The sequence below is a fragment of the Oreochromis niloticus genome, linkage group LG5, assembly GCF_001858045.2.
Source record: "Oreochromis niloticus isolate F11D_XX linkage group LG5, O_niloticus_UMD_NMBU, whole genome shotgun sequence".
Lineage (NCBI taxonomy): Eukaryota > Metazoa > Chordata > Actinopteri > Cichliformes > Cichlidae > Oreochromis > Oreochromis niloticus.
Genome location: NC_031970.2, coordinates 21,289,846 through 21,315,985, shown reverse-complemented (window position 1 = coordinate 21,315,985; position 26,140 = coordinate 21,289,846). Strand labels below are relative to the sequence as shown.

Here is a 26,140-nt window from a genome sequence, read left to right as displayed (position 1 = left end):
TTAATTACAAAAGGTGCATTCATTTGTAATGTGTTATCAATTATTTTCTCTGTTGGATAAAGCCACTTGTAAGTAATGATGGAGCCTACAGTGTGATCACTTCAGTGGCTGCTGTCAGATGTACTACTGGTGAGCAACAGGTTTTTTTTTTCAAACTTTAAACCTATCTAAATTCTGTTTAGTACAATATGGAGAAAAAAATTCATGGTGTAATCATAGCCTAGCTGTGGGAATGTGTACCAGTGGTGATAAAATAGTTTATGAGAGCAGGGGGTAGAAACCTAAACACCTACTGTATATGAAGGGGGCTTTACATAAAGGCTGTAAATTACATTGGTTATGCATAGTTAATGAAATATGTGTTTAAAATTAAGTGAAAAACTTTATATGTTTATAAGTTTTTTTTTCTAAGATTTACTTTTGACTTTAGTGAGAGGGGAATCACATGCAGTAAATGCATCTGTATCTGCCTGACTGAAAGTAATTTTAGGATGTGATTCTCTTACTTGCAGGTGCAGAGAAACTGAACAGAGAAGAGTTTAAACATGACGAGGTAAGTGACACCTGAGGTGCAGAAAATCTTTTCTGAGCTTAACTGATGCTGCAGACTTAAAGGACTGTCTGTTTTCTCCAGTCTGATGTTTATCATGTATACGCCACCATCTCTGAGGAACGAGCTACACCAGTCCCACAGGATATGCTGCAGGCACACTGAAACATTTAAACCTTTCATACTGTGCTCTAGCAAAAACCTGAGATGCTGATGCCTTCCTGTAAACTTGAAGCAGTCTGGCCATTCTCCTCTGACCTTTGGCATCAACAAGGCATTTTACCTGAGAGAACTGAAGCCCACTGGGCATTTTCTCTTCTGTGGAGTGTACAGATCAAGAGTTTGAACACTACTCAGAAAGGCATGTCTGCCACCAACAACCATGCATCCTGTTCAAAATCACTCAAATCCCCTTTCTTCTCCATTCTGATTCCCATTTTGAACTATAGTGGGTCATCTTGACTATATAAAAAGGCCTAAATTCACTAAGTTTCTGCAATTTGATTAGTTGATTAGGTGTTTGCTTGAATAATCAGTTAAACAGCGGTAATTAATAAGTGTACCTAATAGCTGCACCTAATAAAGTGTCTGTTTACTGTATACAGAAAATACATTGAAAAACAACAAAGCCAGATTTAATTGACTTTAACATGAAAAGTGTAAACAAGAACAGAGACTATGAACATTTAACAGAATCATGTGGAGATAAAATGTTTGGCTGATATATGGTCAGGGTATTGTGGAAATTAATGCTGAATTAAAGCAAAATATAATTTTACAAAGTTGTGTGTGTGTGTGTGTGTGTGTGTGTGTGTGTGTGTGTGTGTGTGTGTGTGTGTATGCAGATAGTGAGGCCTTTTACCCAGACAAAGCCAAAGCAATATGCTGCAATGTACAAACACATTCATCTTATCTTTATTTCATCCTCCCTGTGGTTCTTTTATCTCAGTGCAACATGTATAGAAATTTACGAAAAGCTGTTCTTTGTGTATCTTTGTGGCCTTAATGTGTCAGTGCTGTTGTTTCCTGTGGTTTTTAGTGTGAATGGGTTTTGAAAAGTGTATGCAGTACTGAATACTACAGTTGTAGTATTCAGCTTCATTATGGACAGCTGCTGTTGTCATCTTCATGTGTCAGCCAAACCTCCTGAAGAAATTTTTATCTGTGTTATTGCTCTATTCGGTTTATTAATTTACTGAAAAACTGTGGAGTCCGAAACTTATTTCGTCAGTGTGACAAATGCAGTGTACCTTGATCTGGACTTTCACTTCTAATCAACAATATTAAAAATTTAATAGTTTTAATGTGCCTGCATTTGGTCACTTATTGAATTTATTAAATATAATTTTGGATTTTACTCTTTCTGGGCACTCTAGAGTGTTTTAGAGTTTTCACTCTCTGGGGAGCATTTACTTCTAAGCATATAGTGTTGTTCATTTTGTTTTCTTTGTTCATTTTAAATGTTGAAGTTTGTGGTGCAGTAAAAATCAGGTAGGGGGTCACTTGACATGTTTATTTTGATTATATAAACAATGTGTTTTGATTACAGAAATTGGAGAAATCAATTTCCTTTCTCTCTACATATAGTGAAAGAGACTCAGTTATGTCCTAAGGCATTGCATCCTGAACCGTGCTTTTTTTATGTTGTTTTTTGTGGAATTAAAAAAAAAAATCTTTATTGGTGATAGAAAAAAGAAATAAAGGAAAAGTATTTCTTTTTAGAAATTAGTGACATGCGCCAAATTATAATAGATATTCAATATTTTTTATTTTAAACTATTTGTTACTGTTTTATCTCAGACCTACAGTTCAAAATCAGGAGACAGGATCACAGGTAAGCTTCTTGTGTGTTCATCAAAAATGCAAACTGTGAAAAGTCAGACACTGGACTGTTTAACTTTCTGCATAAAGGTCCACCCTGCACTTTTGTGTAACACCACTTTGAGCCATGAGATGGTGTAGTCAGTGGTTGGAGTCTTTCATGAGCAAACAGGAGAAGAAGATGAAATGCTGATGAAACCCAGATGTAGCAGAATGACACATAAATCTAATGAATCTAACGGTGGAAATGATCATAACCAGCACCAACTCTTAGAAAACATGATTAGAAACAATAAAAACAGGAAACTACCAGTAAACTCCAGTACTGGAGACATCGCTTATAATGATGGCGATGATGAAAATGAAAAAATCTAACCACTACAACACTATTATCTCATTCTAAATGCTTTCTGCAGTCGAGCTACAATAACACATTTTTGTTAAACACCGCCATCTAGTGGTGAAGGTCTATTAAAACAAACAATGGAGCTGATTTGAAGTCTACACGCCCAGCCTCATGTGACGAGAGTATGTAGACATTTCTTGGAGTATGAAAGATTTGATACGACTGACTGGCACCCACACTCCTCCGGTTTTGGATGAACCGGACAGAAGAGTGAAAGCAAAGCAACCTACAACCTGCTATCGAACTGGAGGGTAACAGATGTCTCTGCTGTTGTACTGGCAACAAAGCCCCTGCACCCCACTTCCACCGGGTGCACCTTGATCTTCCAGCCTCAGTCCTCTGCCTCAGCTGCCAAGTTAGCATACCGCAGCTTCTTACGCTCAAATGCCTCCTCAATTGCTTCCTCGCATGGTACCGTCAGCTCAATGATGTACGCAAGTTTTTGGGAGTTAGACCAAAGGACGAGGTCTGGTCGCAGAGTAGTTGTTACGATCTCTGTGGGAAAAATTAGCCCCTGATCCAAGTCCACTTGCATCTGCCAATCCCTGGCAACCTTCAGCGGGCGCGGGGTTGAGGGGCTTGTCCTCGGCTTGTCTCCCTCCCGGAAAAATGTTGATGAAAACTGCCTCCTCTTGGTTCATGAAAGGTTGAGTGTTGGTGGATTTTCTTTTGCACTCAACTTTCTCGGCTAGACACCTGAGGACCTGGTTGTGTCTCCATGTGTATCTGCCCTGAGTAAGGCTAGTCCTACAACCAACCAAGATGTGCTTGAGTGTGGCTGGGACTGTACACAGGGGGCAGGATGGGTCCTTTCCAAACCACAGCTGCAGATTTATTGGGGAAGGTAGCACATCATATGTTGCTCAGATGATGAAACTTAGTCTATTAGACTCCATGCCCCAGATTTCACTCCATGAGAGTTTCCTCTTTTCAACACTCTCCCAATTCATCCAGTGACCCTGCTTGGCCAGCGCTACGGCTCTGGCATGTCTGGCTGTTTCCTCTTGTCGACGCACCTCCTCCACCACCATTTTTCAACGTGTGGTTACAGATGCCTGTTGCCATCGAGGTGTTACTGCTCCAAGAACAAATACTCCTCTGCCCTGTTGGATGTGACCCACCATGTCACGATGCTGAAGAGCAGATTTGGCCTGTAGCAAAGATGTGGCTGGGGTCCACTTCCTCCCCGTTGCTAGGGTGGGAGCAGTGCCTCTCACTATTGGGTCCCAGGAGTCCATGAGTGACATCTCAAGCCTCACTTTTGCACATTTAAACTCCTCTACCAGACTAGGGATAGGCAGTGACAGTATCCTGTCGCTATAGACTCTGATGCTGCTGAGGCATTTGGGAAGTCCAAGCCACTTCTTAACGTAGGAGCTCACTGGCCTCTCTAGTCGATTGGAATGATTGAGTGAGACCTCGTACATTGTCAATGGCCACAGTAGTCTAGGTAATAACCCAAACTGGAAGCACCAGAGTTTCAGTTTCCCTGGGAGTGTAGTGCTGTTAATCTGCTTGAGGTCATTAGCCAAGTTCTGTCTTAGTTGTTCTAGTTGGCCCGTATCATTGAGGTCTGCATTATACCACCGTCCCAGGCTCTTTATGGGCTTCTCTAAGACTGTTGGAATTTGTTCTCCACTGATATAGAAATATATGAGTGGAGAACAAATTCTGAACTGACAGAAATTTTGGGAGAGAGTGAGGGGAGACATGCAAGGAATGGCCTTCAGTAGATGAGGAAGTATATCAGGTCATATTTATACAGGAACAGAATAAAATTCAGATTGGTTTAATTCATGTTGCATCTGTATCTGCCTGACTGAAAATCATATTTTAGGATGTGGTTCTCTTACTTGCAGGTGCTCAGAAATAAAGCAGGGAAGAGACTGAACATGAAGACATAAGTGTGGCACAATATAAATAAAATTAAACTGAATTATTTTCAGCAACTCAAATCACCTTTCTTCATCATTCTGATGCTCGAGCTGAACTTATGCAGGTCGTCTTGATCATGTCTACATGCCTAAATGAACTGAGTTTCTTTATTTTGATTAGATTAGATATTTGCATTAACAAGTGGTTGAATAGTTGTACCTAATGTAATGGCTATTTAGTGCATAAAAACAATAAAACAAAAAATCTAAAAGACAAAAAAGTAACAGCACAGAGACTATGAACCTTGACAGCTGTTGTGGAAATGAATGCAGAATTAAAACAACAACATAATTACACTAAGCTTGTGTGCGTGCATGTTTTTACCTACAGAAAGCCACAGCAACAGAAATGGTGTAAAACATGTTCTCCTTTTCTTTATATCCTGTGGTTTTAGCTCAGGCTAACATCTATAGGCATTTTCAAAAGTCTGTTCATTGTGTAGCTTGTGGTCTTTATGTGGGAGTTTCAGCACTGTTACTTCCTGTGGTTGTCCTCTGTGTAAGTTCTGCAAAATGATACTAGTGTATCAGTCAGACGTCTGGACGGTTGTAGTCTTCAGCTTCATCATGTCTGGACTCCTGTTACTTGTCATCTTCGTGAGTAAGTTAAACATCCTGAAAGTTTTTGCATTTTATGTAGCAATAATTTTTGATGGCTGGTTTTCTGTTGAGTGTTTGTGCAGTGTGTGTGTTTGTTTTGTGTATTTGTATTTTATTTGTATTGAGAAAATTCAGTATGGAGTCCAAAACGAATTTCCTTGTGTTAAATTAAATTGATCTTGACTTCTATCTGGACTCTGATACAATAAAAAAAGTGTCTACATTTTGTTGAAATTTTAAAAAATTATTAATATTTATATTTAGCTTGTCATTTTTTTCTGACAGTTTCCTCACATGAGCTTCAAGGACAAGGTCAGTCCACAATTTACTATTTTAATTTCAAGTTGTTCTTTAAACATTTAACATGGTTTTCTTCTAACGAATTGCTCCTTACTGAAATCACAATTTCTCACTGCCATATTTAACAATTAGATTTTTGATAAAATGCCTCTTTAGCTCTTATTGTTTAGTGTGTTTTGGACCAATGCAACAGTGATCTCAGAGACAGACTCAGACACATTACACTGTCATCTGCTTCAATATGTTCAGGTTATTTTATACTGGGGAGCAAGAAACTATCAACAGTTTCTCACGTTTACAGACACAGACAGGAACTGAACTGCTGTTAGTGTCACATCAGAGGTCACCCTCTGAGGGCAAAGTGAGATGTTTTTACACTGTGCAGTATGCAGATGGGAATTCTCCCTCTTCACACAGTAACACAAACTTTGTCAGCATACGAAGTGACAGACTGCTCATCCTGTGATTGGATCAGTCATCATATAGTGTGATAGAGCCTCTCATGGCTTTTGCTTTTTTCAGTTCAACAAAACATTTTTAAGAGTTTTTTTTATTTCAGTGTAAATCACACTGCCCTAAAATTACACACAGGATTATCGTGCTGATTAGTATGTTAATGTAAATTATTAAACATGATGACTGAGTGTTACAGTAGGACTTTTGTCAATGTCAACACTGTTTTATTGTTGCACTGTTGAAACATGAAGTGTTTGTGACTGATGCTTAATGACGGTACATTGATCTTCATGCAGGTCAGAAACCACAGATGAGTGTTCATCATTTTGATGGGGAAGTTCAGTTTGTTTGCTCTCTGCCTGGATCTGTGAAAGATGACACAAGATGTAATCTGTACTTTGGAGAAGCAAGTCGTGCAGTCCTAAATCAAACTGTGAAGAAGGAAAGCAGCTCAAAAGACCAGAGGTTCTGCCAGTTTTATGTCTCCGTTGCTGATTTTTTGAGACATCTACTTCTTGTTCAACAAAAGGATGCCAGCTGTGATTACAGTTTGGAAAGTGAACCCAACTCTTTGTCACCTCGCAGTGATCGATACAACATGACACGTAAGTTAAAGAGAAACATAGCCTGTTTTAGTGTATATGATACTACTTTTGAAATTAATAAAACATTAATTAATTAAACTGCTACTGAATGTTGAAGTTGACATATTTTTACAAAGTGTGCCTTAGTCGCTGTATAATTATTCCCTCTTTTCTTGTAGTTGATCTGATTAATTTGACTGAATTTCTGTTCAGTTTATTGAATTTCAGCCTGTTTGTCCATTAAAATTCAAAATTAATAGAACTGGTGGTTATAAGAGTGCAGCTGTGCCAGAAGATGTGAATAAAGTCACAGTTCAGCTATGGTTAAATTATTAGTAAGCCATTTTGTAAGAGTTGTAAATAAATATTAACAGTGTTGAGCATTTAGCTCAGCATCCGCTAGTGGTGAGCAAGGCTGCAGCTGAGGTTGACATGAAATTATTAATATTCTACTTGGTCACAACCCTCTGACCTCCTACACAGATCTCATCTGCTTTTAATATTCAATAATTGTTCTCATTTCCCAAGAAGTGATAGTTTACAAAGACATACAGTGGTGTAAAAAAGTGTTTGCTACCTTCCTGTTTTCCTATTTTTCAAACTCATTTAAATATTAGAAAAAGAAAACACAAGTAGTGAAAAAAAGCAGTTTCTAAATGAATGTGTTTATTATTAAAGACTGCTGTGTATTTTTGTTAATTTCCTGTTTTATAGGTGTTTTATGAAAACCTCATCTCTGCAGTCACTTAGTGTTTCCTCTGGCTCTGAAAAAGATCCTGAATTTCAGGATTTCAATTAATGTTTGTAGTTCAGTTCAACAAACATGACAGTTCTGTCTGAACAGGAGAACTCAAACTGTCTGGAGGGGAAAAGGAGAAAACGCAGTTAAGCGACCTGTAGAAACGGAGTAAAGGAGTTACGAGAGACTGCACAAGGAATAAGTTAGAGAGCTTACTTGCCACACATTTACTAGACACTTGGGAGAGGTACTTAAGGCTGGAGATTGAAGTGGGGACAACGTGGACCCCAGGCAGCACAGGTGATCAGGGAGGCTGAGTTCTAGAAGAGATGAAGTGAGGTAGCATGGAGAGTTAGGCAGGATAACTCCAGACTGAGAATGGCTGGGCAGTGAGGGTCGCAAACTGTCAGGAAGCAGAAGAGACGACAATCCGTGAATGTTGTGCAAATCAAAGTAGTACATTGTTACGGCCCTAGCAGGTTCTCCTCCTGAAGGTGCCTGTGTGGGTGTGTCCTACAATCTCCTATCTGCCTGAGGTGCCACCTCTTTTCTTTTACACAGCTGACTCTCGTCAGTAATTAAAGGGATTTAAGCCCAGGCAATGGTGAGCTCTGGGCTTGAGTGCCGTGTGAGTGGTTACAACTAGTGAGCTGAGTGTTGGTGGTGTTTGCAGCTAGTGAGCTTTTTTTTTGTGGTTTTCAGCTAGTGAGCTGCGTGACCGTGTTTGCAGCTAGTGAGCGGCTCTCTTTTTGACTTACTTTTATTTTGTTGACCAACACTTGAGTTTTGTTTGTTTTCTTTAAATGGTGATAGCGGCTTGTCCGTCTCTTTTAGTTGAGCTACTTTAATAAAACTCTTTAATTTAACCCTGATGCCTTCTTGTCTCCTTTTCTGACCCGGACACTTTTTGTTACTTCCCCCTCACCGCCTAGACCCCTCAGGGGAACGTAACATACATAGAAGCCGGTTGATGATTTACCACTTAAGGCCGAAACAACAATCCGTCACCTGAGAGCTGCCACGCTGCTCTTTAAATACCCGGCAGATGACTCCCAATGCTCCGCAGGCAAACACAAGAAAACCAACCAACAAAATCACCCATCAAAACATACACATTAATTTATATACACAAACCCATTTGGTTTTTTAATTCTAGATATTTTGGCGAAAGAATCACCAACAACCAAAGTGAACTCACCATGTACCATGACCACAGGTAAGACTATACATCTAAGTATCATACAGAACATTGTGAATGTTTTCTTTAGATTTAGAAAAAACCAACTTTTTATGTATTTATACAGCACTGAGTCTCAGCAATCCCAGTGCTTCCAATAATACCACTCCTGTAACCCCACTATCAGGTAACTAAATCACTGATGTGGTATGTGTGACAGTAATTAATCAGAAATAGAAAAGCTGGTTAATCTGAGCCCTACAATTACTGTGACCTGAGAACATGGCATGAGTAGAGATGATAATGTGTGATTCTGTTATGAGTGCATGAAAAATGCAAAAACACGAAATAAGTTTTAAATGTTTCTATTTCACTTCAGAAGTTCCAAATCTTCAAAACCCTACCTCACAAAAGAAAACATCAGGTAAGTAAAAACAATTCAACCATTTTAAAGTGCATAATATTTTCGTTATTAATACTGTAATACTGTATGTTTTAACCACATTTTTACTATACAATGATACAGCAGCTGTGTGTACTTTGTGCATTGATTAAATTCTCACCATGTTAACATATTAACTTCTTTCAGCTCCCAGTGTGTTCACTCTGAGTTAAGCATATCCATGATTAGAAAAAGAAAGTCATCTTTAGTTGAACTCCACAACAAGGACACATCCTTGCAATGAGTATATAAAGCACCATGTGGCCATTTTAATTCTGATAGATCTGGAGAGGATTCATCATTAAATCTGTTTGTAAATAAATACAAAACTACTGTTTTTCATCCTCACTTTTACAGAGTATTTTGTGATTTCTGAAATAAAAATGCTTAATAAGATTGACAGAAAAGCACTGCTTTAATTTTCCAAAGTAAAACCATTAATAACTTGATAAATGAAAAATAGCAGCCTTCATTGAGAGATGTTGGCTCTTACAGCCATAACAGAAATATTTTACTTTTTTACTGATAATAATAAGAGATAAGCAACAGTAACTGTTTTACATGTGAAAAAAAATACACAGCAGCTTTCAGTCTTTAATGAGTGTGAAGTTTAATCAGAAAGGAAAACATGTTATAAATAATACATGTTGGTCAGGTGGATATAAGATATTTTAGTAAGATTTTTGATGGATGGGTCATTTTAAATAAGATGTACAGATGATGTGGTAATAAAGTCTTTTCCACAGTAAGATACAGCAAATGTTTCCTGTGCAAAGAAACTGCTCACTGTCCTCAGAGTCACAGTTAGAGAGAAGTAGACTAGATATTATTTTGAGCTGATAATAAATCCACAGTATCCACTGGCTCTGTCCTTTCTTTACCACTGAATGATAATAAAAGGTCTCATCTTAGAGACCTTTTATTAGTAGAATAACAATAATGCCATAATTCCAATACATTATCTTCTTGGATTAATAATTAACTCTGTCCATTTCCAAGCACCAGAGAAATACAAAGACGAGAACAATAAATATTTAACAGACATATAAAACATTTTCAGTAAAGACTCAGAGTAAAGGTGGAGGTAAAATCTAATTTTATATTTTATGACAGTTCCCCAAATATTTCAGTTTGAAACAAAGTGGGGGATTGACTGATTAACTTATTTTGCATTTAGGATGGAAATGCTGCAGTACTGTGACAGTAAATTTGTTTTTAGTCTCAAAATGTCTTCTTTTAAAATGACTGTGTGAAAGGAAAAAACTTGTCATGTTGATTTATTTGTCTTCTTTTATTCTGTTGTGAAAAGCAGCATCAAGAATAACCACCACAAAGTCAACATCTACCACAACCACAGGCAGGACATAGAGTACATTTAAATATCAGTCCAGATCACTTCTTTTTTTCACACCACTTCTTAAAATGATCTTAAATGTGTTTTGTGGATTTATGCAGCAAAACCACAGCAAGATTCTTCCCCCTCTACAACTGTGAACTCACCGTCTAAGTCAGGTAACTGATGTGTTTTGTGTGACAATCGTTAAAAGCACATTTAAATAAGCTGTTAGTGTCAGTCTTAGAGTCAGCGCGACCTTTGCAGTCAAAACACGCTAAGATGTTTTGAAAGCAGAGGTCATGAGACAGGATCACAAGTAAGATTGTTATGTATGCATCAAAAATTCAAACATAAGCATAAACATTTGCTAAAATGTGCTTCACCGAAGCAACAGCTGAGCCATTAATTTAGCAATGTTTTTTTTTTATCATAAATTTGTAACTTCCTGCAGGTAAAGAAAGAGCCTGTTCGTGCAAAAGCAGAGGAACTATGTAGAGTGACAACAGTTTTTTCTTTTTATGGCTAAAATTACAAAATGTTTACTGAAGTAATTCTGTCCTCAGAGTTAGCATCAGTTTTCCAGTTAGACACAAAGTGAACCTGCTCACACAGTCAGGCACAGAAGTTACATTAACTTGAATTCTATGATAATTACGACTGTCTACTGTCTGGTCTCGATGTTATTTTGTTCCTCTGAGGTACGGGGATTTCTAAAACTGAAATAACACAGAGAAAATAAATAAACCAACACATTTTTATCAGAGCAAAGCCTACATAATTTCTCTTATCTGTATAACAAAAGTTGTAATCATTAAATTCTCTTAACTTAATCATTGTTCATGTGACTGCTGACCAAGAAAACTAAAAGTACTGTTTTGAGTGTGACACCAAAAATAACCACCAGAGGGACACAAAGACAAGAACTATTCAGCATCTCCAGACATTTACACTCATCTTCTGTCTGCACTAAATTTACAACAATACACAAAATATTAGAATTTGGAACAAAGCGGTGGATCAACTGAGTAACTAACAATGCTGCTGGGAAAGAAATAGTTAGTGATTAATGCGATAATACCTTTGATTATTAGTTCAAAATGACTTGATAACTCAATCACACAATCACTATAAAAAAGTCTTTAACATTTTTGTGCATTTATGCAGCAGAATCAAGTCTCACAGCACGCAGGGCTTCCACTTCTACCAGTACTGTGGACTCACCATCAGGTAACTAAATTACTGAGGTTTTATGCATTGTAGCGTTATTTAATCAGAAATTATTGATTTTTCTTTATTAAAGCAATCCTCCTCAAAGCAAAGACATGGAGTTTTGGTGTAATATATTGTTTTGTTTTTTTTGTTTTTTTAAAATAAATAAATACACTTTTATTCTAAACATTGTAGATGAAGTCTCAAGAAAGATAAACACAAAATCATCATTTACCTTGACCACAGGTATGACATACAATTCATGTGAATATTAACACTGATCATCACACATAGCTTCTTAAATCTTAGATCTTAAACATTTTTTGTGCTTTTGCAGCAGAATCGAGTCTCAGCAGTTTCAGTGTTTCCACTTCTACCACTTCTGTCATCTCACCATCAGGTAATTAAATTACTGATGCATCATTTGTGACAATAGTTAATAATAAATCAGAGCAGACATTAATCTCCTTTTCAGTTAGAGATGAGATGTGTTTGTGGTTTCCTAAACAGGAATGAGGACACTGACTGTTGTGCTGGTCGTCGTTGGTTCTGGTGTAACTGTGGGTGCCATCTTATTGGTACTGGCACTTTTCAGATCTAAAAGAAGAACTGGTGAGATCTTAATCAGTTAATATGTGAAAGTGTGCAGATATCTATGAGAGTTAGAGTGTAATACTAACATTTCACACTGAGTGGATTAATACTGACTACAGTGTCTTCTTCTTACAAGCAGTTTTGTAGTCAGATTTGTTGTTAGAGGCTCTTCTGTGTCACAGACGTCTCACTGAATCAGAGCTTGTTAGTTTGTAATTAACGGCTGTAAAGCTGATCTGATGCCCAACATGACCCCAGCAGACTGACTGTCACGTCTTTATTGCTGTTTATTCCAGAAGGATATTCTCTAAAGAGGTAAGAAACCTGTTTTCAGCAAACCTGAGTAGTAAGTAAGTATTTTTTTGTTATCACTTGTACAGGCAGAAGTTAAACTTACTGACTTTAGATTGTTTTCTTACACCCCCGTTCTCTGTTGCCTGTTGGGGCGGGGGGGCTGGGAGGAGGAGTTGGCCGTCTGATTGGGGTCTGGAATGTGGGGCCTCTCTGCTGCTGCGGAGTCGGGGTGGTCTGCTTCTCTCCACCCCAGGGAAAAGGGTAACACCACCTGGGTCTGGGTGCAGTTTCCCCCTCCAGGGGCAAGGGTACCTAGACCTGGGGCTTAGAGTACGCTTGGGGAGTGTGATTGTGTGTACAGTGTCTCTTTATGTCTGTCTCCACGTTGGGTGAGTGTTGAGTAATCGCATATGAGAGCATGAGGGTGGGAATGGATGTTTGTATCTGTGTGTGCCTGTTTGTTTGTGTCTATATGTCAGGTTGGGTATCAGACGCCACCTCTCTAGGAACATCTCAGGCCCTCCAAGGTATGGAGGCCTATCTCCCCCCATCACACCACTGGGGTGCCCTCGGCCTCTCGGCCTGGGGCTCGGTCACTCTGGCACAGCTGGCTGCCGGCGGAGCTCATGGGCACGTCACTGCAACCCCCCCTGGCTTCTGCTCCATGGCTGCTGAGTGACCCCTCATTTGGGGCTCTCCTCAGCTCTTTCCGGGAGAGTGGCGCGGCTGCCCCTCCATTGGTCTTCCTTGGTCTCTTGTGCTCTGGGGGTCTCTGGATGTCTGGAGCCTGGATATCCTCCATACCTGCTTCATGCCCTGGAGGACGGGGCTATGGCCCCCCACACCCTCTAGCAGATCATTACATGAAGGAACCTTTTAAATACAAGCGCGTTCATGCTCACAGGTGTACACACGGGTGCTCACACACATTAACCACACCCTTTTTGGCTCTTACCTCAAAGCACACTGTGCGCTGTCGATCCTACGTGCTGCACAATAATATTCAATATTTAGTATTTACTGTTATATTCACATAGATCATCACGATGATGTTGTTTATTATATTGCTTTTTTTTTTGCTTGTTTTCTCTTTTTTCTTTCTCAACAGGTGATCCAGGTGATTGATATATGTATTTTTTGTCTGATGGTTTTGTTGGTTTTTGTTTTTTGCCCTTTGTCACCGTTCCTCTTCCCCACTGTCTTTCTTTCCCTCTTTCTTTCCCCCAGTCATGTCTGTCCCATGTGTAGCAAGCGAAAATAAAATAAAATAAACAATAAAAGCAAAGGTGAATCAAATGGACCAATACGGCAAGGCTGGGATGGTCCATTTGGTAAAGTAAATTCGTTGGGCATCTTTCTTTGCCTTTAGACAATAATTCTGATGGCAAAAGAACCAAATGGGAAAGGTGAAAAAAAAAAAAATAGATTGTTTTCTTATTCAGCAACTAAACAGAATTATTGGAAGAGTTGTGGATTAAATGCCTTGCTCAGGGGCAGTGGGGCACTTCAGGGCAGAAAGTCCATTCACTTTCCTGTATCAAAAACCAGCCTTTAAAGTAGTAATCAAACAGAGTAATATGATGGGTCTATGGAGAATATTCAGGATTTATATGACTTTTGTTTATTTTTTAAATTAATTTTCCTTTTCTATGTTTAGGACAAGAACCAACATCCAAGGTATTGTTGTGTTGTTGATTTATACAATACCTAGAACAGTATTTATACACTTGTTAACTGAGCTTTATTATTTACCTCCTGCTGCAGATGACTTTGTGTGCATGACAAATATTGACCCTGGAAGAATGGTAAATAAACTAAAATGTTTGTCAAATTCTACACTAAAACATTCAAAAATGTAAATACAAAAGGTTTAAAGGTAGGTTAACGTTAATGTATTATTAATGGATTTTCTCATTTAATGTCCTCTTTCCTGCTGCATAAAGTTACCTGAAGGTGATGATGGAGCCTACAGTGTGATCACTTCAATACCCGGTGCCAGCTGTGCTACCGGTGAGCTGTTTTTATTTTTTTATTTGTTTTTGTTTTCCTTTTGTTTTACACCTCCTTAAACACTGTAGTACAGGGTGGAAGACAAATTTCAATATTGTAATTATATTATTATACCACAGCTGTGGGAACATCTTTTATGTGGGGGCAGAGGTTGTTGAAGGGATGACATATGTGAAAACTGGGGTACCTCAACAGCAATATGAAAACAGATATTTATATAAATGTTGTAAATTGTACATGGTTATGGATGTTTGATGAAATGTGTGTTTGAAAAGTAAATATTGCAGCACTTTATCTGCAAAGACCTTGTAACATAACACACAACTACACAGTTTTTAATTATACTTGTGGACATCCACCATCCACCAGGGGGTGCTGCAGGACCCTCAGTGTCCCTAATCTCCGCAGTCCTGACAGCTTTAAAGAGAGTGTACAATAGATTCCTCAGTTTATCTGCAGGTTTAGTTATTTAGTTGTTGTGTTTCTTTTAAAGTATGACAAAGTGAATACTGTATCATATAAAGAGTTGCACCACTGAAAAAAGCAAATCTTTCAGAAACATTGTTGCTTTTATTTGCTGCATGAAAAACACCAACAAAAGATCTTTCGGGTCCTTTTAAAGAAAAAAAATAGTGAAATGACAGGAACATGTGGTGTATGCCCTTCAGTACATGGGGAAGTACACCAGGTCATATTTGTGCAGGAATAGAACAAACTGTATTACTTCAGTTCTTCTTGCACTTTGTATCTGTCTAAAAACAGCAGTTTTAGTTTTATGATTCTCTTAATTGCAGGTGCTGAGAAACTGAACAAACAAGAAAGGAAAGAGCAAGATGTAAGTGAGACAAAGTTTCAGTAATTAAGATGTTTGTTATTTGGCTTTGAAGATGTTATAGACGTAAATGACTCTTACAGCTGTGTTCTTTCTTTTTTAGTCTGATATTTATCATCCATACGCCACCATCTCTGAGAAACCAGCTGCACCAGTCTCACAGGACATGACCTACAGCATGCTGCAGGCACATTGATGATGCTTATTATTTTATTTTCAGTAATGTAAATACCCACTGTTACTCTGTCAGTACTGGAAATGTTTTCTGTTCCTTGAACAAACTGTACTCTGCAGAAGCTGCAAGTTAAGATTGTAACCGTGTTTTTGTTCTAATCAATGTTAGCACAACATTTTGAAATTGGATATTTTTCGGTATTGTAAGACATTAAACACAGAGACATACTTATATACAAACACATGATACGGTATCATGCACACAACCAAAGATCCCAGAGGGACTAAAAGAGAAGTAATGCACATTATGTCATTCCATAACCAGTTCACTTAATCAAAATAGACTGGTAATGGGGCTGCAGTGTTTATTTCAATTCAACCCAGTTTTGTTTATATAGCACAAAAGCACAACAACAGTTACCTCAAGATTATCACTGTTACATCAGAGCATGAGGGTCCTGGAATCCAAACCACCAGCCAGCTGGGCTTTTCTGTGTGGAGTTTGGATGTTCTCACTGTGCTGGGTCGGTTCTCTCCAGGCTTCCTTCCATACTTCAAAGACATGCATGGTGTTAGGTTAACTGGGGGATCGAAATTGGTCACACTGCATAAAGGTTTTCCTGTCTTTATGTGTTAGGGCCCCATTATATCTGCCTTTCATGTATATAAGACACTGTAGTCACTATATTTCTGCTAGTTAATGTCAAATTGCCATCTGTGTTTAGCTCAAAAATTTTGCACAGCATTTTTCCTGAAACTATTTTTTCTTGTATACAGGGAGTGCAGAATTATTAGGCAAATGAGTATTTTGTCCACATCATCCTCTTCATGCATGTTGTCTTACTCCAAGCTGTATAGGCTCGAAAGCCTACTACCAATTAAGCATATTAGGTGATGTGCATCTCTGTAATGAGAAGGGGTGTGGTCTAATGACATCAACACCCTATATCAGGTGTGCATAATTATTAGGCAACTTCCTTTCCTTTGGCAAAATGGGTCAAAAGAAGGACTTGACAGGCTCAGAAAAGTCAAAAATAGTGAGATATCTTGCAGAGGGATGCAGCAGTCTTAAAATTGCAAAGCTTCTGAAGTGTGATCATCAAACAATCAAGCGTTTCATTCAAAATAGTCAACAGGGTCGCAAGAAGCGTGTGGAAAAACCAAGGCGCAAAATAACTGCCCATGAACTGAGAAAAGTCAAGCGTGCAGCTGCCAAGATGCCACTTGCCACCAGTTTGGCCATATTTCAGAGCTGCAACATCACTGGAGTGCCCAAAAGCACAAGGTGTGCAATACTCAGAGACATGGCCAAGGTAAGAAAGGCTGAAAGACGACCACCACTGAACAAGACACACAAGCTGAAACGTCAAGACTGGGCCAAGAAATATCTCAAGACTGATTTTTCTAAGGTTTTATGGACTGATGAAATGAGAGTGAGTCTTGATGGGCCAGATGGATGGGCCCGTGGCTGGATTGGTAAAGGGCAGAGAGCTCCAGTCCGACTCAGACGCCAGCAAGGTGGAGGTGGAGTACTGGTTTGGGCTGGTATCGTCAAAGATGAGCTTGTGGGGCCTTTTCGGGTTGAGGATGGAGTCAAGCTCAACTCCCAGTCCTACTGCCAGTTTCTGGAAGACACCTTCTTCAAGCAGTGGTACAGGAAGAAGTCTGCATCCTTCAAGAAAAACATGATTTTCATGCAGGACAATGTTCCATCACACGCGTCCAAGTACTCCACAGCGTGGCTGGCAAGAAAGGGTATAAAAGAAGAAAAACTAATGACATGGCCTCCTTGTTCACCTGATCTGAACCCCATTGAGAACCTGTGGTCCATCATCAAATGTGAGATTTACAAGGAGGGAAAACAGTACACCTCTCTGAACAGTGTCTGGGAGGCTGTGGTTGCTGCTGCACACAATGTTGATGGTGAACAGATCAAAACACTGACAGAATCCATGGATGGCAGGCTTTTGAGTGTCCTTGCAAAGAAAGGTGGCTATATTGGTCGCTGATTTGTTTTTGTTTTGTTTTTGAATGTCAGAAATGTATATTTGTGAATGTGGAGATGTTATATTGGTTTCACTGGTAAAAATAAATAATTGAAATGGGTATATATTTGTTTTTTGTTAAGTTGCCTAATAATTATGCACAGTAATAGTCACCTGCACACACAGATATCCCCCTAAAATAGCTAAAACTAAAAACAAACTAAAAACTACTTCCAAAAACATTCAGCTTTGATATTAATGAGTTTTTTGGGTTCATTGAGAACATGGTTGTTGTTCAATAATAAAATTATTCCTCAAAAATACAACTTGCCTAATAATTCTGCACTCCCTGTATATTATTTCCAAGTAATGACCCTTTTTCACTTTTGTATTTTATTCTATTAAATATTTGTTAGACACTGGCAGGAGGCTGCTTTTGTATCTGGGTTAAGAACAGTAGGGGTTGTTTTTTTTTGTTTTTGTTGCTTTTGCTTTGACCAGAGCTGAGGGCCTAAAGTGGCCGTGGCTGGGCTGTAACGGTGGAGGCTTTCTCTTCAGTGGTTTGTGGTTGTCTGTGCAGCCCTGGTTTGAACTGCACTGTAGTAACAGTGTGTGTAAAACTGAGATGTACATTCGAGGCAAAGTAATTCCCTGGACCTCTGCTTACAGGAAAACCACAATACTGAACTGGGATTCAAACGTGTGTGAATATTTTTAAAATTATTATTAGTAAAATAACTTCTTAAGGTCTTAATCAAGTATAACTGTGTGTTATTTGTACTGGTTTGAAATAAATATTCTCTCTGTTAAATTCCCATGATGGCGTCCCTGTTATTAAAACTCTTGAGTTTTTACTGCCACATGTTGCCACACAGACATCTGGGAAACTAAGCCCACGGCAACAGAAATGATACACATGTACTCATGCTTGTCTTTATTTCACTTCCTTTCTTGTTCTTTGGTCTAAATAAAACTCAGAAGTAGTTTCAAAGGGCTGTTCATGTTCATTTGCTCCGCTTGTGTAAAAGCGTTCATTGTTGCTGTGGTTTTCCTGTGAAGTCCTTTAAACTGGAACATCAACCTTTACACAGTCAGACTTTCAGATGTGTTCTGCACAGTCACAGTAATCCTCTTCATCATGGCTGGACACCTTCTGTTTGTCATCCTCATGTGTAAGTTAAACCTCCTGTAGCTTTATGATCGAAGAGTTTCACACTGTTGGCTTTACATTTTTCATGGCTGGTGATTTTACGTTGTCCGTTCTTCTAACCACTTTTGTGTCTTTGTGGTGCTTCCTTGTTTATATTTTTAACTGATAAACTAATGTGTGGAGTCCAAAACTAAAACTTCCTCGGCAGGACGATTTCCTGTGATCTTAAAAAGACAGTTTGTTTGTATTAATCAGTCATACATGCCTCCAGTACGTTGTTAACAAATTTTCTTTCCAACAGCTTTTGTTCATGAGATTCAAGCACAAGGTGAGTCATCGATGTTCCACTTTTCACATTGATTTTCTGTGACTGTATATTTGTTTTTTATTTAAACCAAAAATTAATTATGAGATGTAACATTTCTTTACCTCTGATTTTTCAGCTCTTCTTACACCAACACTGACAGTGAACACAACAGTGATCTCAGAGACAGACTCGGGTGTGTTATCTTCATAAAGCTGCAGGTTTTCTTTGACAAAACTTTTTTAGGAGTGTTGTTCTTACATATTTTCTTAAACCACCAAAGACAGCAGACAGGAATCTAAACATAACCAGTTACAGTTAATTACAAAACATAATGACTGAGTGTTGCAGTTCAGCTTTTGTGAACACCATCATTGTTATTGTTGCACTGGTAAAACATACAATATTCTTGTATATTAATGAGACTCCATTAATCTTCATGCAGGTCAGAAACCACAAATGAGTGTTCAGCATGTTAATGGAGAATGTGTTTGGTTTGTTTGTTCTCTGCCTGGATCTGTGAAAGATGATACAAGATGTAATCTGTACTTTGGAGAAGCAAGTCGTTCAGTCCTGACAGTAACTGTCTGGAAGAAAAGCAGCACAGAAAACACTCAGAGATCCTGTCAGTTTTATGTCTCAATTGATGATTTTTTGAGACATCTACATTTTGTTCAACAAAAAGATGCCAGCTGTGATTACACTTTGAAAAGAGAACCCAGGTCTTTGTCTCCTCGCAGTGATCGATACAACTTAACAGGTAAGTCAAAGATAAACAGACTTTACGAACGTGATAATTATGCATATTGTAATAACGTGATATTATGTTGTTCAAACGTCAAAAGTATATTGTACAAACATGAAAAGTATCTTGTCAGAACAATAAACTTTTCACATTATAACGTGATATACTTCTATTTTTCTTTTGCCTGGGTGGCAGCTCTACGCTTCCGTAGCTTAATGCTTTAATAGCGCCTAAATTTTCCATTGTATTTATGGATTCTGGAATAACGAACTTGAGCGGTGAAAGCGTTGAGGACCTTTCTGACATCCTTCATTCAACCTGCACTGATATCTTGGACTCTATCGCACCACTAAGGACAGTGCGTGCTGTACCTTCACCAAGTATGTGTGATGACTTTTTGGCATTTTTCACTGACAAAGTTTCAGCTATTAGGTCTCATGTCTCATCGTCCAGTGCCTCAGACCCCAGTGTTCCTCCTATGCACTCAGCTGAGAGCAGTTTGAGTCTGTCTCCTTGAATGAATTGTCCGTGGTAGTTCATCAGCTAAGATCATCATACTGCCCATAGGATTGTGTTCCTCCAAGTCTGCTTAAAAATACTTTTAATACTGTTGGGCCTTTTATACAGAGATTATACCAACACTTCCATTGCTACAGGCTGTGTCCCATCATGTTTTAAACAAGCTAAAATTCAGCCTCTTCTTAAAAAAGCACAATCTGTACCCAACTGTTCTGGCTAATTACAGGCCAATTACATGCCTTTAAAAGCAGAGACAATCTCACTTCAGCTATTATTATGCTGCCTTGATGACGTTAAACAGTGGATGTCTTTAAATTTTTTAAAATTAAATGAAAACAAAACAGAGGTTGTCATTTTTGGTAACTTTGTTAATAAACACACTGACAGTGCTGTGGCCCCATTATCCTCCTATTGTAAGTCAAATGTTAAAAACCTTGTTGTGTACCTTGATGGTTCCTTTAAACTGTGAGGGCAGGTGAGCGCAGTAGTCCAATCCAGCTTTTTTCATTTAAGACAGCTAGCCAAGGTAAAGCCATAGCTTCCAGCTAATGTCTTTGAACGTGTTATTCATCTGTTCCTTACTTGCAGACTGGACTACTGCAGTTCTTTGTAGTTCAGTTTGGACCAGTTCTCTGGTTCATCGTCTTCAGTTGGTCCAAAATGCAGCTGCTCGTCTGCTAACTGGCACTGAACGGAAGGAGCATATTACCCCAGTTTTGGCCTCTACACTGGCTTCCTGTTCCTTACAGGATCCAATTTAAAATCTTACTGTTTGTTTTTAAATCACTTAACGGCCGAGCCCCTTCTTAGCCTTCTTTGTGGAGGGTCGGGTGGGTGTATGGGGGCCCAGTCCTGGCACAGGGTGCCGCCTGTGCATCGAACCACCTGGGGGGCTCTTCAACTGGTGGGGGAGGTTGTCACATCCTGCAGGAGCCTTCCTCTCTTCAGGAACTCTCTCTGCAGGAGGGGGAGATACAGGAGAGGTGGAGGAAGATCTCAGCCTGGGCGTCTATTGTCTTGTGTAGTCTGGAAGATGAGTGGATGATGGGGTGGGTGTAGTTTTCTCTGTGGTGGGGTCAGGTGGACTGTCCCGGGCTCTGTGGGGCCGGGCGGCGCTGCTGCACTGGGCCCCGGTCTGGATGGGCCTGGGCCCCCCTTTCCCTGGCGGGTTGCAGAGTATGGGGGTGCCTACTGGGGTCAGCGGGGGACCTGACCCCAGGGAGGGGTCACTTGCCCCTCCCTTCCTTCCCTCCCCATCTCCAGCTGCCTCCCTCTTCCCGCTCCACCACAATCACCCACACATGCAGGGCCTTGGGGTAGGGGTGTGTCACCAGGGTGCAGAGGAGACATCCCCCCCTCTGTCCCCTTCTGGCTGCCTCTGCCTCAATTTTATCCCACAACTTAGACATTCACATTACTCACACTCTCATTACACATACATATAGGATCTTGGGGGTGGGCACGCTACACGGATTCCAATCACCATCAGGGTGTACACCTCACCCCTGGCGTCGCTACCCACCTCTCAATTTTAAATACACGTAGACATTGAGGGCTAGCAGGAGGGGCTATACGCTTACCTGCTGCTCTGGCAGGTAGCTCCATGCCCTCCTGGGTTTTAAATGCACCTTAGAACACACATACATCAACACTACATATGAGCGGGTGGAGGGAGGTTTGGAGTCTTCCTACACCCCCGTTCTCTGCGGCCTGCTGGAGCGGGGGGGCTGGGAGGAGGAGTTGGCCGTCCGACTGGGGTCTGGAATGTGGGGCCTCCCTGCTGCTGCGGAGTCGGGGCGGTCTGCTTCTCCCCACCGCAGGGAAAAGGGTAACACCACCTGGGTCTGGGTGCAGTTTCCCCCTCCAGGGGCAAGGGTACCTAGACCCGGGGCTTAGAGTACGCTTGGGGAGTGTGATTGTGTGTACAGTGTCTCTCTATGTCTGTCTCCACGTTGGGTGAGTGTTGAGAGCATGAGGGTGGGAATAGATGTTTGTATCTGTGTGTGCCTGTATGTCTGTGTCTATATGTCAGGTTGGGTATCAGACCCCACCTCTCTGGGGACATCTCAGGTCCTCCAAGGTTTGGAGGCCCATCTCCCCCTACTACTTCCCCTGCCGGTGGCAGACGCCCTCAGACATCGGTGCATTGGTGGTTCTTTGTGTCCGGGGGTAGGCGCCCAGGTACCCACCGGCTCACTCCTTGGCGGCTGCTTATCGGGGCATGGAGCCTGGGGCTCGCTCGGGCCACTTCGGGGATGGGGTGCCCTCGGCCTCTCGGCCCGGGGCTCGGTCACTCAGGCACAGCTGGCTGCCGGCGGAGCTCACGGGCACGTCACTGCAACCCCCCCTGGCTTCTGCTCCGCGGCTGCTGAGTGACCCCTCATCTGGGACTCTCCTCAGCTCTTTCTGGGATAGTGGCGCGGCTGCCCCTCTGTTGGTCTTCCTTGGTCTCTTGTGTTCTGGGGGCCTCTGGATGTCTGGAGTTTTGATCTCCTCCATACCTGCTTCATGCCCTGGAGGACGGGACAGTGGCCCCCCACACCCTCTAGCAGATCATTACATGAAGGAACCTTTTAAAAACAAGCGCGTTCATGCTCACAGGTGTACACACGGGTGATCACACACACAAACTACACCCTTTTGGGCTCCTACCTCAAAGCACACTGTGCGCTGTCGATCTCACGTGCTGCACCATAATGTTTAATATTTAGTATTTACTGTCATATTCCCATATATCATTGTGATCTTGTTTATTACTCTCGTCTTCTTCTGCTTGCTTTCTTTTTTCTTTCTCAACAGGTGATCCAGGTGATCGATATATGTATTTTTTGTCTGCTTATTCTGTTGGTTTTTGTGTTTTGCCCTTTTTCCCCGTCCCTCTTCTCAGGTTTTTTTTTTCTTTCCGTCTTTCTTTCTCCCCTTTCTTTCCACCAGTCAAGTCTGTCCCGTATTCAGCAAGTGAAAATAAAATAAACAATAAAAGGTGAATCAGATGGACCATTACGGCAAGGCTGGGATGGTCCATTTGGTAAAGTAAATCCGTTGGGCATCTTTCTTCGCCTTTAGACAATAATTCTGATGGCAAAAGAACCAAATGGGACAGGTTAAAAAAAAAAAAAAAAAAAAAAAAAAAAAATCTTACTGTTTGTTTTTAAATCACTTAACGGCCGAGCCCCTTCTTAGCCTTCTTTGTGGAGGGTCCCAGACTCTGGAACAGTCTTCCTATTAATATTAGAGCTGCACAAACACTAAAGACACTATTTTTTTGTTATGGCTTTTAATACACATTGGCCTAAACATTTTGGTTTTAACAGCCTTAGTTGTTGTTTTAGTAGTTTTATTGACTTCTTTTTGTTTTTCTATATTTTACTGCATCATTGTTTTGCATTTTATTTGTTTTAATGGGATTTTACATTGTTAAGCACTTTGTGCAGCATGTACTGTTTTGAAATGTGCTATATAAATAAATTTGACCTTGACCTTATACCTCCCATCTGCTCTACCACTGCATTTAAATAAAAGCTAAGAGATGGAACTTTAACATTTTATTTCAAAGTAAATGTGCTGAATGTCCAGCAGTCCAAAAACATGGGGTGTTTGATGCAAAGTATTTGCTTCAGTACTTTGTTTTTAGAATAGAATAGAATAGAATTCAACTTTATTGTCATTGCACATGTCACAGGTACAGGGCAACGAAATGCAGTTTGCATCCATCCAGAAAGTGCTTTAGTCGTGATATAGATATATTACAATATAAATTAGCAATAATAGAGATGTGTAAGTATATTACAGAAATGGGTCTATTATGGTATGTTATAATGTACACAGTGTGAAGTATGTTATGAATATTCTATAACTATAAGTATGTACAGGCTGTAGTGAGTACAAGCTATGTACAGGCTATGAACAGGATATAAATATGAAATAAAAACTATACAGAAATATGAGATATACAGTTATACAGAATGTGAACTATGTAAGTTATAAACAGTTGTGGGATTAAGAATTATCGTATGTACAGAATGATTATCTACACAGAACTATACAGTAGTGGTAAAGTGCTAGTGGTTGTGGGTGTGTGTATGTTCAGTCCATGAGTTTAACGTGGGTCAGATGTCAGGAGGCAGAGTTCAGGAGTCTGACAGCTGTGGGGAAGAAGCTGTTCCGGTACCTGGTGGTCTTAGTCCGGAGGCTCCTGTAGCGCCTCCCAGAGGGCAGGAGGGTGAAGAGTCTATGTGATGGGTGATTGGGGTCTCTGATGATTTTCCCAGCCCTTTTCAGACACCGCTTCCTGTAGATGTCCTTTATGGCAGGAAGTGGTGCTCCGGCGATGCGCTGGGCAGTTTTCACGACCCTCTGCAACGCCTTCCGGTCCGAGGCAGAGCAGTTCCCGTACCAGACTGTTATACAGTTGGTCAGGATGCTCTCGATGGTGCAGCGGTAGAAGTTCACCAGGATGTCTGAGGACAGGTGGTTCTTCCTCAGAGTCCTCAAGAAGAAGAGGCGCTGGTGAGCCTTCTTGACCAGCTTGGAGCAGTTGGTCGTCCAGGTGAGATCCTCGGAGATGTGGATTCCCAGGAACTTGAAGCTGCTCACACGCTCCACAGCCGTCCCCTTAATGTGGATGGGTGGATGTGGGTCAGCATTCCTCCTGTAGTCCACGATGAGCTCCTTGGTCTTCTCGGTGTTAAGCAGCAGGTTGTTTGTGTCGCACCACTCAGCCAGACGATCCACCTCCTCCCTGTAAGCGGTCTCATCGTTGTCACTGATGAGGCCAATCACCGTGGTGTCATCTGCAAACTTAATGATGGTGTTGGAACCATCAGCAGGTCTGCAGTCGTGGGTGAAGAGGGAGTAGAGGAAAGGGCTCATCACACAGCCCTGTGGTACACCGGTGTTCATTGTGATTGTTGATGAGCAGCGGTTATCCAGTCGGACATGTTGAGGGCGGTTGGTCAGGAAGTCCAGTAACCATTTGCAGATGAGGGAACTGATGCCCAGGTCTGTCAGTTTCCTGATGAGTTGTGAGGGGTGGATTGTGTTGAATGCTGAACTGAAGTCTATAAACAGCATTCTGGCGTAGGTGTTGTTGTTGTCCAGGTGTGAGAGGACAGAGTGCAGTGCGATGGAGACTGCATCCTCTGTGCTCCTGTTCTGGCGGTATGCAAATTGGTGGGGGTCCAGGGTGGGGGGCAGACAGGATTTGAAGTGTGCTAAGACCAGCTGCTCTAAGCACTTAGTGATGATGGGGGTGAGGGCTACTGGGCGGTAGTCATTGAGGCTAGATGGGTTGGAGTTTTTGGGTATCGGGACGATGGAGGTGGATTTGAAGGAGGCCGGTACCTACTATGTAGCATTCTACATAGTAGTAGCATTCTGTTGTCAACATGTCATGATATTTAAAGTTGACCAACCAAAACTGTTATGTTTTTTAAAGAAATTTTTAAAGAAAATGTTAAAAACCTTTTTTTTCTTTTTGCACTTCCTCTCCCATTATCTGCAGGTAATCTGACCTCCACCAACTCAACTTCCAACGACACCACTTCTAATGATGAATTAGCAGGTAGATTAAAGTGCTTTGCAAATATCTGATCAGCCGGTCACACTGCAGAAATGCATTTTAGGCATGTACACATGGTCAGGATGACGCTTGCAGGTCAGAAATCTCTGCCATGACAGCATGTTGTTGAGTTAAGAAGGTAAAAGGAGTCCAGCATAATTGCATAAGCATGGTACTAATCAGTCTGTTCCATTTTTATCACCGCTTTCTCATTTGTCAACATGCATATTTTATAAACAGAAAAACAAATGAATAGAATATTACTGTCATGATTTTATTCATCCAAAAACACCATGAAAATCTTCATTAAACAAATGCAAAGCAGTTAATGTGCCTTAACATTGTGTCTTGCACCACCATCAAAGTTTTTTTTGTCCCCTTAACTGTTAATGTGTGAAATAAATTCCTCTTTTAAAGCT

General features: G+C 40.5%; 3 protein-coding genes across 5 annotated transcripts in view; all 3 read left to right on the top strand.

Annotated features, from left to right (window-relative positions):
- The window catches only part of LOC102080139 (uncharacterized), an 80,926-nt gene that overhangs the window by 8,618 nt on the left and 46,168 nt on the right, over positions 1-26,140 (top strand). The window contains exons 14-15 of the mRNA XM_025907296.1: positions 63-129; positions 513-553. Coding sequence (XP_025763081.1) covers positions 63-129; positions 513-553 — 108 coding nt within the window. The remainder of the gene's footprint in view (positions 1-62; positions 130-512; positions 554-26,140) is intronic.
- On the top strand, positions 5,257-16,336 carry LOC102082759 (A-agglutinin anchorage subunit). Of its 3 annotated transcripts, XM_019358880.2 has the most exons (18): positions 5,257-5,312; positions 5,576-5,623; positions 6,364-6,672; positions 8,547-8,606; positions 8,695-8,754; positions 8,947-8,991; positions 10,319-10,366; positions 10,465-10,521; positions 11,510-11,572; positions 11,750-11,800; positions 11,892-11,954; positions 12,065-12,166; positions 12,445-12,463; positions 14,100-14,119; positions 14,207-14,247; positions 14,386-14,452; positions 15,247-15,287; positions 15,388-16,336. In XM_019358880.2, the coding sequence occupies exons 1-18, from the start codon at positions 5,279-5,281 to the stop codon at positions 15,478-15,480; spliced, it is 1,221 nt and encodes a 406-aa protein (XP_019214425.1). In that variant the 5' UTR covers positions 5,257-5,278; the 3' UTR covers positions 15,481-16,336. The 3 variants fall into 3 exon arrangements, with proteins under 3 accessions (XP_019214425.1, XP_019214424.1, XP_019214423.1); XM_019358879.2 differs by having other exon boundaries at positions 10,322-10,357; positions 10,462-10,521; positions 14,100-14,247; XM_019358878.2 differs by having other exon boundaries at positions 10,319-10,357; positions 10,462-10,521; positions 14,100-14,247.
- Positions 18,434-26,140, top strand: part of LOC102082846 (mucin-21) — a 41,155-nt gene continuing 33,448 nt past the window's right edge. Inside the window, exons 1-2 of the mRNA XM_025907295.1 lie at positions 18,434-18,615; positions 18,895-18,921. Of these exons, the coding sequence (XP_025763080.1) occupies positions 18,582-18,615; positions 18,895-18,921 (61 nt within the window). The 5' untranslated portion in view covers positions 18,434-18,581. The remainder of the gene's footprint in view (positions 18,616-18,894; positions 18,922-26,140) is intronic.

Coding starts and splice junctions, on each gene's coding strand:
- LOC102082759 (XM_019358878.2), top strand. CDS start 5,279: ATGTCTGGACTCCTGTTACTTGTCATCTTCGTGA. Junction 10,358..10,461: donor CACAAAGTCAACATCTACCA/CAACCACAGGCA, acceptor TGTGGATTTATG/CAGCAAAACCACAGCAAGAT. Junction 11,801..11,891: donor ATCATTTACCTTGACCACAG/GTATGACATACA, acceptor GTGCTTTTGCAG/CAGAATCGAGTCTCAGCAGT.